The sequence below is a fragment of the Salmo trutta genome, chromosome 16, assembly GCF_901001165.1.
Source record: "Salmo trutta chromosome 16, fSalTru1.1, whole genome shotgun sequence".
NCBI lineage: Eukaryota > Metazoa > Chordata > Actinopteri > Salmoniformes > Salmonidae > Salmo > Salmo trutta.
Window position 1 is genome coordinate 24390305 of NC_042972.1, and position 12256 is coordinate 24402560.

At 42.8% G+C, this 12256-nt stretch overlaps 1 protein-coding gene across 2 annotated transcripts in view; it reads left to right on the top strand.

The window, feature by feature from the left end:
* The window catches only part of LOC115150365 (sodium- and chloride-dependent GABA transporter 2), a 51208-nt gene that overhangs the window by 27619 nt on the left and 11333 nt on the right, over nucleotides 1-12256 (top strand). For both annotated transcript variants that reach the window (XM_029693570.1, XM_029693571.1), the window contains exon 6: nucleotides 11886-11973. In XM_029693570.1, the coding sequence (XP_029549430.1) occupies nucleotides 11886-11973 (88 nt within the window). The remainder of the gene's footprint in view (nucleotides 1-11885; nucleotides 11974-12256) is intronic.

The following is a 12256-nucleotide window of genomic DNA, read 5'->3' on the forward strand; positions in this document are numbered from 1 at the left end:
CCAATTTTGTGGCACAGTTTGAAGAAGACCCTTTCCTGTTTCAGCATGACAATGCCCCAGTGCACAAAGCGAGGTCCATACAGAAATGGTTTGTTGAGATTGGTGTGGAAGAACTTGACTGGCCTGGACAGAGCCCTGACCTCATTGAACACCTTTTGGATGAATTGAAACGACAACTGCAAGCCAGGCCTAATCGCCCAACTTCACTAATGCTCTTGTGGCTGAATGGAAGTAAGTCTCCACAGCAATGTTCCAACATCTAGTGGAAAACCTTCCCAGCCTTCCCTAGCAAAGGGGGGACCAACTCCATATTAATGCTGATGATTTTGGAATGAGATGTTTGATGAGTAGGTGTCCACATGCTTTTGGTCATGTAGTGTATTTCATAACAGCTAATAAAGGGAAAGGGGACAATATATCTAGTCAGTTGTACAACTGAAATGTGTCTTCCGCATTTAACCCAACCCCTCTGAATCAGAGAGGTGCGCGGGGCTACCATAAAGGTAAAATAAAATAAATAAAAAATCTACATCTTTGGCGCCCGGGGAGCAGTGGGTTAACTGCCTTGCTCAGGGGCAGAACGACATATTTTGACCTTGTCAGCTCTGGGATTCAATCCAGAAACCTTTCGGTTACTGGACCAACGCTCTAACCACTAGGCTACCTGCCGCCCCATCAACACAGGTGATAACCAGGGGCGAAAATCTGATATCAACTTTGGAGGGGACAATTACATGACATTTTCTCAAGAGCAATTACTGAGGGGGACACCAAAAGTAGTGCTGTAACACATAGCCTACATTGTAATATGGTAAATGTATATTGAGGAACCAAAGAAATAAGGTGTTTGCCGTACTCCTAACTACCGGTACCCAAAACTACACAACTAATCACAACAGCAATACCATTGCCTTTAACAAATCTTAGTTCAGTCACCAGTTTAAGTTGAGAGTGGGGGTATCCATGGCATTTTCCAATTATGTTCCTATTTTACAAGTAAAAAAAATTGAGAACCTTTCATAATGTTGCCAAACAAAGACTCAACAAACTTACCTGAGACTCCCTGTCTCTGCCAGTCTGTCCCTGCATATCTGTCCCCAACTCTGCTGTCTGTGTGCCATCTGTTGCCTGCTCTGCCTAATGACATCATTGTGAAACATTTTCATTAGAATTTCATTTCTTTCTTATGAACATTTTATCAACTAGTCTTTGAGATATTAGGCTACTAGGGTTCTTACTATGCGTTTTGGTGTATTGAAAAATACTCTGATGTCCGTCTTTTATTTTTCTGCCATTTTTCTACCTGGCTGGCTGGCTGGCTACACACACAGACAGTGTGTAGGTTATTTACAGTAGGAGATGGGCTTCTATCATCTTCTATCATTCTATTTGGGCTTCAATCTAAAAGGTAGCTAGCAAATGTGAAGGATTAAAATGACAAGAGTTGACAGCTGTATGAGTTCACCATTTACACAACATATGCTGCAACCTTTTGTAATTTTAATAGTTTGTTTCATATTGGCTGGCTTCCAACAATAGCTGAATTTGCAAAGCTAGCGAGCACCAATTCAGTTTCAGTGGTGTTTGCTATAATCTTTGCTACCCGGGTTAAATAAAGGTGAAATAAAATAAATAAATAAAAGTTCCCTTGCGACAATTTAGCTTTTGCAACGAGACCATTAAATATATTTAAGACAATGGTAGAAGAGAGTGTAGTTCTGTTCAGTTTGGACTTCAGTTTATTGCTAACCTTATCACAGGGACTTTGAAGCGCTAACTTACATCATCTGCGTGCTGATCTTGGAATAAATAGACGATAGCAAAGATTCCATCTTTGACGACGCCACATAAATGGAATAGGTACTAGCTAGCTTAATAGTTAATATTTGCGCGCTAGCTCTGCATATTCAGCTAGTGTGTGTGCGTGATTGACTGGATTAACCTTGCGTCAGTTACGTTCATTGAGTGCCTTTCAGACAGTAGATACGACCCCTCTTACCTTGCCAACTAAGGAACTGGCAGTGGATCAAACCATTGTGAGGCAAAGGGTGGGGGGGTCGCAATCTTTTGAAACTTAAAAACGTGCTATTAAGTGTCTATAATCAGCACAATTGCTTTCATTGCGTATTATTAATATTATTTAAATTACATAGTTATGTTTCAGTGATATATTGGGGGGGACAAATCATATTTTTCCCAGGATGGGGGGGTCGTGTGTCCCCCGTCCCCCCCGGGATTTCCGCCCCTGGTGATAACACAAGCAATTAATTCATCACACATGCAATTAAAGTGAATCGCAGGTTTCATATTCCCTTAACAAGGCACTTAACCCTAATTGCTCCTATAAGTCGTACTGTTTAAGTGTCTGCTAAATGACTCAAATGTAAATGTAAATGTCAAGGCGATCACATCACATCAATCACATTAAATCTTATATGCAAAAAATAAGACAGCAGAAATGTAACTACAGTTGAAGTCGGAAGTTTACATACACTTATGTTGCAGTTATTAAAACTCATTTTTCAACCACTCCACAAATTTCTTGTTCACAAACTATAGTTTTGGCAAGTCAGTTAGGACATCTACTTTGTGCATGGCACAAGTAGTTTTTCCAACAATTGTTTACAGACAGATTATTTCACTTATAATTCACTGTATCACAATTCCAGTGGGTCAGAAGTTTACATACACTAAGTTGACTGTCCCTTTAAACAGCTTAGAAATTTCAAAAAATGATGTCATGGCTTTAGAAGCTTCTGATATGCTAATTGACATCATTTGAGTCAAGGTTCATCCTTGGGAGCAATTTCCAAATGCCTGAAGGTGCCACATTCATCTGTACAAACAACAGTATGCAAGTATAAACACCATGGGATCACGCAGCCATCATATATTGGAGTGGCCATCACAAAGCCCTGACCTCAATCCTATAGAAAATGTGTGGGCAGAACTGAAAAAGTGTGTGCGAGCAAGGAGGCCTACAAACCTGACTCAGTTACACCAGCTCCATCAGGAGGAATGGGCCAACATTCACCCAACTTATTGTGGGAAGCTTGTGGAAGGCTACCCGAAACATTTGACCCAAATTAAACAATTTAAAGGCAATGCTACCAAATACTAATTGAGTGTATGTAAACTATTGACCAACTGGGAATGTGATGAAAGTAATTAAAGCTAAAATAAATCATTATCTCTACTATTATTCTGACATTTCACATTCTTAAAATAAGGTGGTGATCCTACCTGACCTAAAACAGGGAATTTTTACTCGGATTAAATCTCAGGAATTGTGAAAAACTGAGTTTAAATGTTTTTGGCTAAGGTGTATGTAAACGTCCAACTTCAACTGTATTTACAATGCATACACAGGAAAATACATTTTTATGTGGGCAAATGGAATAGTGGACATTCTCATTTAACAAACCATCTATTTTGAAACAGACAATATACTGAACATTTCATCATTTCATCATAAGCATGATTAAAAATGAAACATCTAATATGCTCCGTATTTTGGAGAATACAATACTGTTTCTTAAACAACCACTTTATGTTAGGGAAAAGAGAAAATTTATATTTTAGAGACTTAAAGGTGCACTATGCAGAAATTGCTCCACCATTTCCTGGTGGCAGAAATTCTTACAGTTTGCCTAAGTTTTATGTGAAAAAACAAAGTATAGTGTAGAGAATCATTGTACCATCTAAACTGCTGTGAAATATATTTTCCAATACCAAAGTATTTTCAGCTGTTTGAAGCAGGTATACAAAACCGAAATTAAAAGACGCAAAAACAAAAAGAACGGGAAGCATAGAAATATTGCACATAGAACAGATCTACCACTTCTTAGACTTACTTTCAATGAGAATGACAAATCTGTAACTCTCTTTTCTGTGAATTTTGTCAGCTTGTCCAAAAAGTTACATATTGCAGCTTTAAGACTGGAGTCTAAAAAGGCCTACAGGAAAGGGGAGAAATCTACACTGAGTGTACAAAACATTAGGAATACCATCCTAATATTGCGTTGGAGCATGGTGTCGAAAGCGTTCCACAGTGATGCTGGCCCATGGCTGGATGTCCTTTGGGTGGTGGACCATTCTTGATATACACAGGGAACTGTTGATCATGAAAATCCCAGCAACGTTGCAGTTCTTGACACACTCAAACCGTTGCACCTGAAAACTACTACCATACCCCGGTCAAAGGCTAATAAATCTTTTGTCTTGCCCATTCACCTTCTGAATGGCACACACACAATCCATGTCTCAATTGTCTCAAGGCTTATAAATCGTTCTTTAACCTGTCTCCTTTTCTTCATCTACAATGATTAAAGTGGGTTTAACCAGTGGCATCAATAAGGGATCATAGCTTTCACCTGGATTCACCTGGTCAGTCTATGACAAGGAAATCCTGGATAGGTGAGGCGTTTGAAGGTATGCATCCAGTACGTAGGTAGCTCCTTACTAGTTTGTAATTTATTGTGGGGGCACGTCTGAAACTGAGCCCAGGAGGTTCAGTGAACATTTCACGTAATGTGGGGTCACTACGGATGATGTCCCAATTACTTTTGATGATTTGTCTGATTTGGACTGCTTCCATACTGTACCGTGTAACAAAATAGGACTTTTGAGCCTGTTCTCGTTTACGTTGGTGACAAAGCAGCTAATTTCTATCAAGTGACAGGGCTCTGTTATGAGCTTGTGTAAGCACCTGAGGCTGGTACCCTCTGCTTAAAGCGTTGCTGCATGTCACATACTGTACGTGTCTAAGTCGCTGAAATTGTCCAAATGGAATGTTGTTGAAAAGCCACTGGAGGTGGAAACTGTCTTCATGCAGTATGGTGTTCCGATCCATGTTTTTTCTGTAGATAGAAGTGTGTAAGTTGCTTTGGTCATCCTTTGCGATTTTTCAGTCAAGAAAGTTGATCTCGGTTTGATCATACTCCAAGCTCAGTTTCAGGTTTTTATTGGTTCAGTTATTTTATGCATGGAAATCCAACAGTTTCTGTTCAGAGTCAGAGAAGACAGAATCACTTCATCAATGTACCGGCCCCACCAGACAATCTTGTCTTGAAAGGTATTGGTGGCAAAGTATATAAACCAGTCCTCCCATAGTCCTAAAAACAAGTTAGCATTATTTGGTGCGAAGCAAGCTCCCAAAGCTGTCCCCTTATCCTGTCTTCACAGTTGGTCCTGGAACAGGAAGACATTGTTATTTAGGGTCCACAGTGAGTTGCATAATAATGTCACTAGGGGGCATCAGGTCACCAGGTCTTGACTCATTATAAAGCCTCAAGACCATCATGGACTATGTTGCTGCGTAAAGACTGTCCTGGATGTAGGAAGGTAATCCTGCAACAAAGGGTTTTTCTTAAGAAATACGCACATTTGGATGTTGATTCTGTTATAGAGTCATTTCCACTGATAATGGTCTGCCTGGTGGATTTTAATTAATAAATGTTTTCTTTTAGTCGTATGTCAAAATATGGAAAACATGGCACAGTAAGTAGTTATGTTCTCTTTTGGAAATCCAACTTTTATTTTTGGCCACAGTTAATAGCTCAGTGAGTTCCCTTTTCATGTTCTCCAGTAGATTTGAAGGTTGCATAGAATAGTACTCAGTGTTCTTTAGTTGGTGTATAGCCTCTTCTATGTATTTGTCCCATACACACCTCACCTCCCTTGTCTGAACTTTTTATGATGATATCATCTCTTGCAGATAGCCATTTGAGCTCTTCAGATTTTTTTGTGGGGGGTCAAGTTGTGCTGGCGTGTCTTCTGTTCATTAAATTTTCTACCTCATAAGACACCTTTTAGTGAAGGTGTTCAATGTAGTTTGTATTAATGGGTAGAAAGGTGGACTTAGGTCAGAAGGAATAGTTTATGTGTGGCACACTAGTAGAGGAACAGGTCTTTTTTGTTGTTGTCATTTAGCAGACACTCCTTTCCAGAGTGATTTACAGTAGTGAGTTCCTATTTTTTCATACTGGTCCCCCATAGGAATCGAACCCACAACCTTGCCGTTCAAGCACCACGTTCTACCAACTGAGCCACATAGGATCTATAGGCCTTCACATTGAAGGGGTTTTGCTGGTACCAGACCTTCAAATGTAAACTCCAGTAAAACATACAAATATCTACATTGGTATTAAAGTCAACCTGAATTAGTCGGGGTGAATGACAGCCTCTTTACTCATTGACAGTTACTTCATACTGGATCCATACCCTCAAAAGCCTCACCTATCCAGGACTCAATGAAGACATAGATTTCTCCCCTTTCCTGTAGGCCCTTTCCTACACACTTAGGTCCCCACTCAAGTGTTCAGACCCCTTGTCTTTTTCCACATTTTGTTACGTTACAGCCTTATTCTAAAATGGATTAAATCGTTTTTTCAATCTACACACAATACCCCATAATGACAAAGCAAAAACTGTTTTTTATACGTTTTTGCAAATGTATTACAAATAAAACTCTGAAATATCAAATTTACATAAGTATTCAGACCCTTTACTCAGTACTTTGTTGAAGCACATTTGGCAGCGTTTACAGCTTTGAGACTTCTTTGGTAAGACGGTACAAGCTTGGCACACCTGTATTTGGAGAGTTTCTCTCATTCTTCTCTGCAGAACCTCTGAAGCGCTGTCAGGTTGGATAGGGACCGTCGCTGCACAGCTATTTCCAGGTCTCTCCAGAGATGTTCAATCGGGATCAAGTCCGGGCTCTGGCTGGGCCACTCAAGGTCATTGTACTTTGCTCCGTTCATCTTTCCCTCGATCCTGACTAGTCTCCCAGTCCCTGCCACTGAAAAACATCCCCACCGTATGATGCTGCCACCACCATGCATCACCATAGGGATGGTGCCAAGTTTCCTCCAGACCTGACGCTTGGCATTCAAATCAAATGTATTTATTAAGCCCTTCTTACATCAGCTGATATCTCAAAGTGCTGTACAGAAACCCAGCCTAAAACCCCAAACAGCAAGCAATGCAGGTGTAGAAGCACGGTGGCTAGGGAAAACTCCCTAGAAAGGCTGGAACCTAGGAAGAAACCTAGAGAGGAACCAGGCTATGAGCGATGGCCAGTCCTCTTCTGGCTGTGCCGGGTGGAGATTATAACAGAACATGGCCAAGATGTTCAAATGTTCATAGATGACCAGCAGGGTCAAATAATAATAATCACAGTGGTTGTCGAGGGTGCAACAGGTCAGCACCTCAGGAGTAAATGTCAGTTGGCTTTTCATAGCCGATCATTCAGAATATCTCTACCGCTCCTGCTGTCTCTAGAGAGTTGAAAACAGCAGATCTGGGACAGGTAGCACGTCCGGTGAACAGGTCGGGGTTCCATAGCCGCAGGCAGAACCGTTGAAACTGGAGCAACAGCATGGCTAGGTGGACTCGAGACAGCAAGGAGTCATCAGGCCAGGTAGTCCGGAGGCATGGTCCTAGGGCTCAGGTCCTCCGAGAGAAAGAAAGAAAGAAAGAAAGAAAGAGAGAAAGAGAAAGAGAGAATTAGAGAGAGCATACTTAAATTCACACAGGACACCGGATAAGATAGGAGAAATACTCCAGATATAACAGACTGACCCTAGCCCCACGCCACATAAACTACTGCAGCATAAATACTGGAGGCTGAGACAGGAGGGGTCGGGAGACACTGTGGCCCCATCCGACGATACCCCCGGACAGGGCCAAACAGGCAGGATATAACCCCACCCACTTTGCCAAAGCACGGCCCCCACACCACTAGAGGTATATCTTCCACCACCAACTTACCATCCTGAGACAAGGCAGAGTATAGCCCACAAAGATCGCCATAGCACAACCCAAGGGAGGTGCCAACCCAGACAGGAAAATCACGTCAGTGACTCAACCCACTCAAGTGACGCACCCCTCCTAGGGACAGCATGGAAGAGCACCAGTAAGCCAGTGACTCAGCCCCTGTAATAGGGTTAGAGGCAGAGAATCCCAGTGGAGAGTCAGGCCAAAGAGTTCAATCTTGGTTTCATCAGACCAGAGAATCTTGTTTCTCATGGTCTGAGAGTCCTTTAGGTGCCCTTTGGCAAACTCCAAGCGGGCTGTCATTTGTCTTTTACTGAGGAGTGGCTTCCGTCTGGCCACTCTACCATAAAGGCCTGATTGGTGGAGTGCTGCAGAGATGGTTGTCCTCAGTTTGGCCGGATGGCCATCTCTAGGAAGAGTCCTGGTGGTTCCAAACTTCTTCCATTTATGAATGATGGAGGCCACTGTGTTCTTGGGGACAGACATTTTTTGGTACCCTTCCCCAGATCTGTGCCTCGACACAATCCTGTCTCGGAGCTCTACGGACAATTCCTTTGACCTCATGGCTCTGCCGTGCAGTGTCAACTGTGGGACCTTATATAGACAGTTGTGTGCCTTTCCAAATCATGTTCAATCAATTGAATTCAACACAGGTGATCAATGGAAACAGGACGCACCTGAGCTCAATTTCGAGTCTCATAGCAAAGGGTCTGAATACTTATGTAAATAAGGTATTTCTGTTTTATATTTTTAACACATTTGCAAAAATTTCTAAAAAACCTGTTTTTGCGTTGTCATTATGGGGTATTGTATGTAGATCAATGAGGGGCAAAAAAATATTTTATCCATTTTAGAATAAGGCTGTAACGTCACAACATTTTGGAAAAGTCAAGTGGTCTGAATACTTTCCGAATGCACTGTATATAGTCTATTCTGACTTGTGCCAGTTGTTCTTTCGCACTTCTATAAATTTCACTGTCAGATTGTTTGGTAATTTTCCATTTGAAGGTCATCTAGTTGTGTCTTTCAGTAGATAGCTGCTAAGCTTAAAAGCCAAACTGCCAAGCCTGTAGACCTATCTACTTGTACTATGATTATACTGATTTGGGTAGAGTGCACATCTGTTATTTTACTCTTTGTTTCACAACCATTCTACAGGAACAGTAAACAACTGTCTTTTAAAATCTCATCAGGGGAGTGAACAATTTGAATATGATTTAAACATGAAAAATACACTAGAGATGTGGTTGTTGCAGTAGGAAAATATATTCTTACAGTCCTTTTTCAGCTGTTAATAAAATGTACTCAACAATTATGTGGTTACAATACATTGCATTATTTACATCCAAATATAGTACATAAATAGCAACTATCTGTCACATCTGCTCCTGCAACGCCCTCTACTGCTCATTCTGTGTCTCCTTTATCTACCGCCACTCCCCCAGTACTCTCTCCCTCTCTCTGTGTGTGTGTGATTGTGTGGGCGGAGACAGGCGTGCTGGAGTCAGAGCAGATCCCCACCAGCTGCAACCTGTTCCATAATCAAGAACTCTAAAAAACTCAGCCCTGCCACTTCCACGCTGCCAGATCGTAATCCTCTGCTCAGCATGCAACTCACATTTTTCAGCTTTAACAAATAGCTTATTCTTCAACAGCCGTTGAAGAACTTGGCAAACGTGTTGCTGGTGAGCCTCAGGGTCCTTGGAAAAAATCAGGGTGACATCTGAATAGACAAAAACGAAGCGCCCAATCACATCCCTAAGCACATCATTGACTAGGTTCTGGAAACAGCAGGGGCGTTAGTAAGACTTAAAGGCATGACGAAATACTCAAAGTGACCAGTGTCTTTCCTGAGTTATATTATTGCACAAGGACAGTTACATATGGACCCCGCGAAGGTCATGGCAGTCACAGAGTGGCCCGCGCCCTCCAACCTGAAGCAGCTATAGCGTTTCCTGGGGTTTACACATTTTTACAGATGTTTCATCCGCAACTACAGCCGACTGGCAGCACCTTTCACCACTCTCACCTCCACTCCGTAACACTGGACTCCTGAGGCAGAGGCAGCTTTCGTGTAAGCGTCACTTCACCTCCGCTCCGGTCCTTACTCAGCCCGACCCAGAACTCCAGTTCATCGTGGAGGTGGACGCCGCTGATCAGAAGGTCCACCCATGTGCATTCTTTTCCCATAAGCTCTCACCTGCAGAGAGGAATTTTGACATCGGAAACTGGGAATTCCTGGCAGTTAAGCTGGCTCTGGAGGAATGGCGTCACTGGCTGGAGGGCTCTGTGACCCCCTTCATTGTGTGGACTGAGCATAAAAACCTGTCCTACATCCAGACCGCCAAACGTCTGAACTCCCGGCAAGCCAGGTGGGCCTTGTTCTTCGGTAGATTCAATTTCACGCTCGCTTATTTCCCCTGTTCGAAGAATACCAAGCCTGATGCCCTCTCTCGCCATTTCACCACCGACAACACGGGTACCGAGCCAGAAGCCATTATGCCATCCACCTGCATTGTTGCCGCCATCACCTGGGAGATCGAGTCCCATATCCGCCAGGCTCGGCAGAACCAGCCTGACCCGGGTAACGTCCTAGTAATGCTCTGTTTGTTCCAGATTGTGTTCGCTCTGATGTTCTTCAGTGGGGCCATTCTACCCACCTCACCTGTCACCCTGGTATGAACCAGAGCCTCACCTTCCTGCGTCAGCGCTTTTGGTGGCCCACCATGGAGCGAGATGTCTGGGAGTTTGTCTCAGCTTGTTTGGTTTGTGCCCGGAACAAAACCTCCACTAAACCCTCTTCCGGTCTGCTCCACCCTCTTCCCATACCCGTCGCCCCTGGTCACACATAGCTCTGGACTTCGTCACTGGCCTTCCCCCATCAAACGGTAACTCCGTCATCCTCACCATTATTGACAGGTTTTCCAAAATGGCTCACTTCATTCCCCTCTCCAAGCCCCCGTCCTCCAGGGAGACTGCGGACCTGTTAGTATCCCATGTGTTTCGTCTGCATGGCATCCCCACTGACATCGTTTCCGACAGAGGACCCCAGTTTACCTCCCAGGTATGCAGATTCTTCTGTTCAGCTCTTGGTATCAATGTCAGTCTTTCTTCTGGAGTGTGCTGGAGACAGGTGTGCTGGAGTCAGAGCAGATCCCCACCAGCTGCAACCTGTTCCATAATCAAGACCTCTACAAAAACTCAGCCCTGCCACTTCCATGCTGCCAGATCGTAATCCTCTGCTCAGTCAGTCTACGTTTCTAGCCGTTTGTTACTATTCAGATCCTGTTGTGCCTGTTCCTCTCCGCTATAGTTCTGCCCGCTCTGACTCTGGTCCCTGTCTCCAGTCCTGTTTACTCTGTCCTGGATTCCCCACTCTACTACTCCCTTGGATTCCCCTCCGGACCTGCTTACCTTGTCTCAACCCCTCTCGCTCCAGCTTCAGCCTCCGCACCTGGTTTCCAGAAACCCGCCTGAGCTTCCCCTGACCTGCACTCCATCTCCCCCCTGTCAATAAATACCCTGGTTACTTCATCCCAGTCTCCTCGTCTGAGTCTTGGATTCCCCTGTTCCACTCCGCGTAACACTATCTAGTTCCAGTACAGACCAAGTGGTGCTTGTTTTGATTGTATTAGGTTAGTGTCATTATTAGCTTGTTTTACCACTTCATTTGTAAGTAGTAAGTATCAGATACAAAAGGGTGGGGGAGGACGTTTGTAGTTTATGATGTTACCCTGATCCACTGAGTCCGATAGATCGCATTACAGGACGTTTGTGATAATATAGACTACCACTGTAATCTTAAATGTTTCCCCAAGTTATCTAAGGGCGCAATATTTTGTGATGTATTTTTAAGCCAAGTTTGAGCTCCCATTGAGCTGCTCATGCTGTCTCTGCATTAGACATTGTTTTGCCTCAATATCTAAACTTAGGTTTTAATTTCCAGCCTATATTATGCTTTGTATGACTGGGTTAAAACAATGGGGTGTCTATTGACAAAACAAAAGGATAATCTCCAGCCTTTGCAAGAACAATAAACATTCTGTATACACATATCACTTGAACTATTAAACTCGTCTTATTTTTAATGAAAAGTTTTTCTCCCACAGAAACTTGTGTAGAATTTGACAAGAGGAATCTGTCAGCTAACTGGACAGTCCCTGTGAATGCAACTTCACCTGCGACAGAGTTCTGGGAGTAAGTGTCATGTACAGTACTTACTGTAATATTCTAAGTGATTCTATTTCTACACTACTCTCTCCACATGGATTCTTATAGCTACTGTACACTCTACTGTGATTCTTATAATAATCAAGTGTAGTCATGTGCCAATGTTCTCATAATCACTTTTTCTCATGATCAAGTAATTCACAAGTTATTATTATGTGTTTTCCATTTAACCATGTAATCTTTAATTAAATATCTCAACAAAGGTCTGTGTATGCATGATAGATTTATATGGTTATTATTTCTTTCTTGT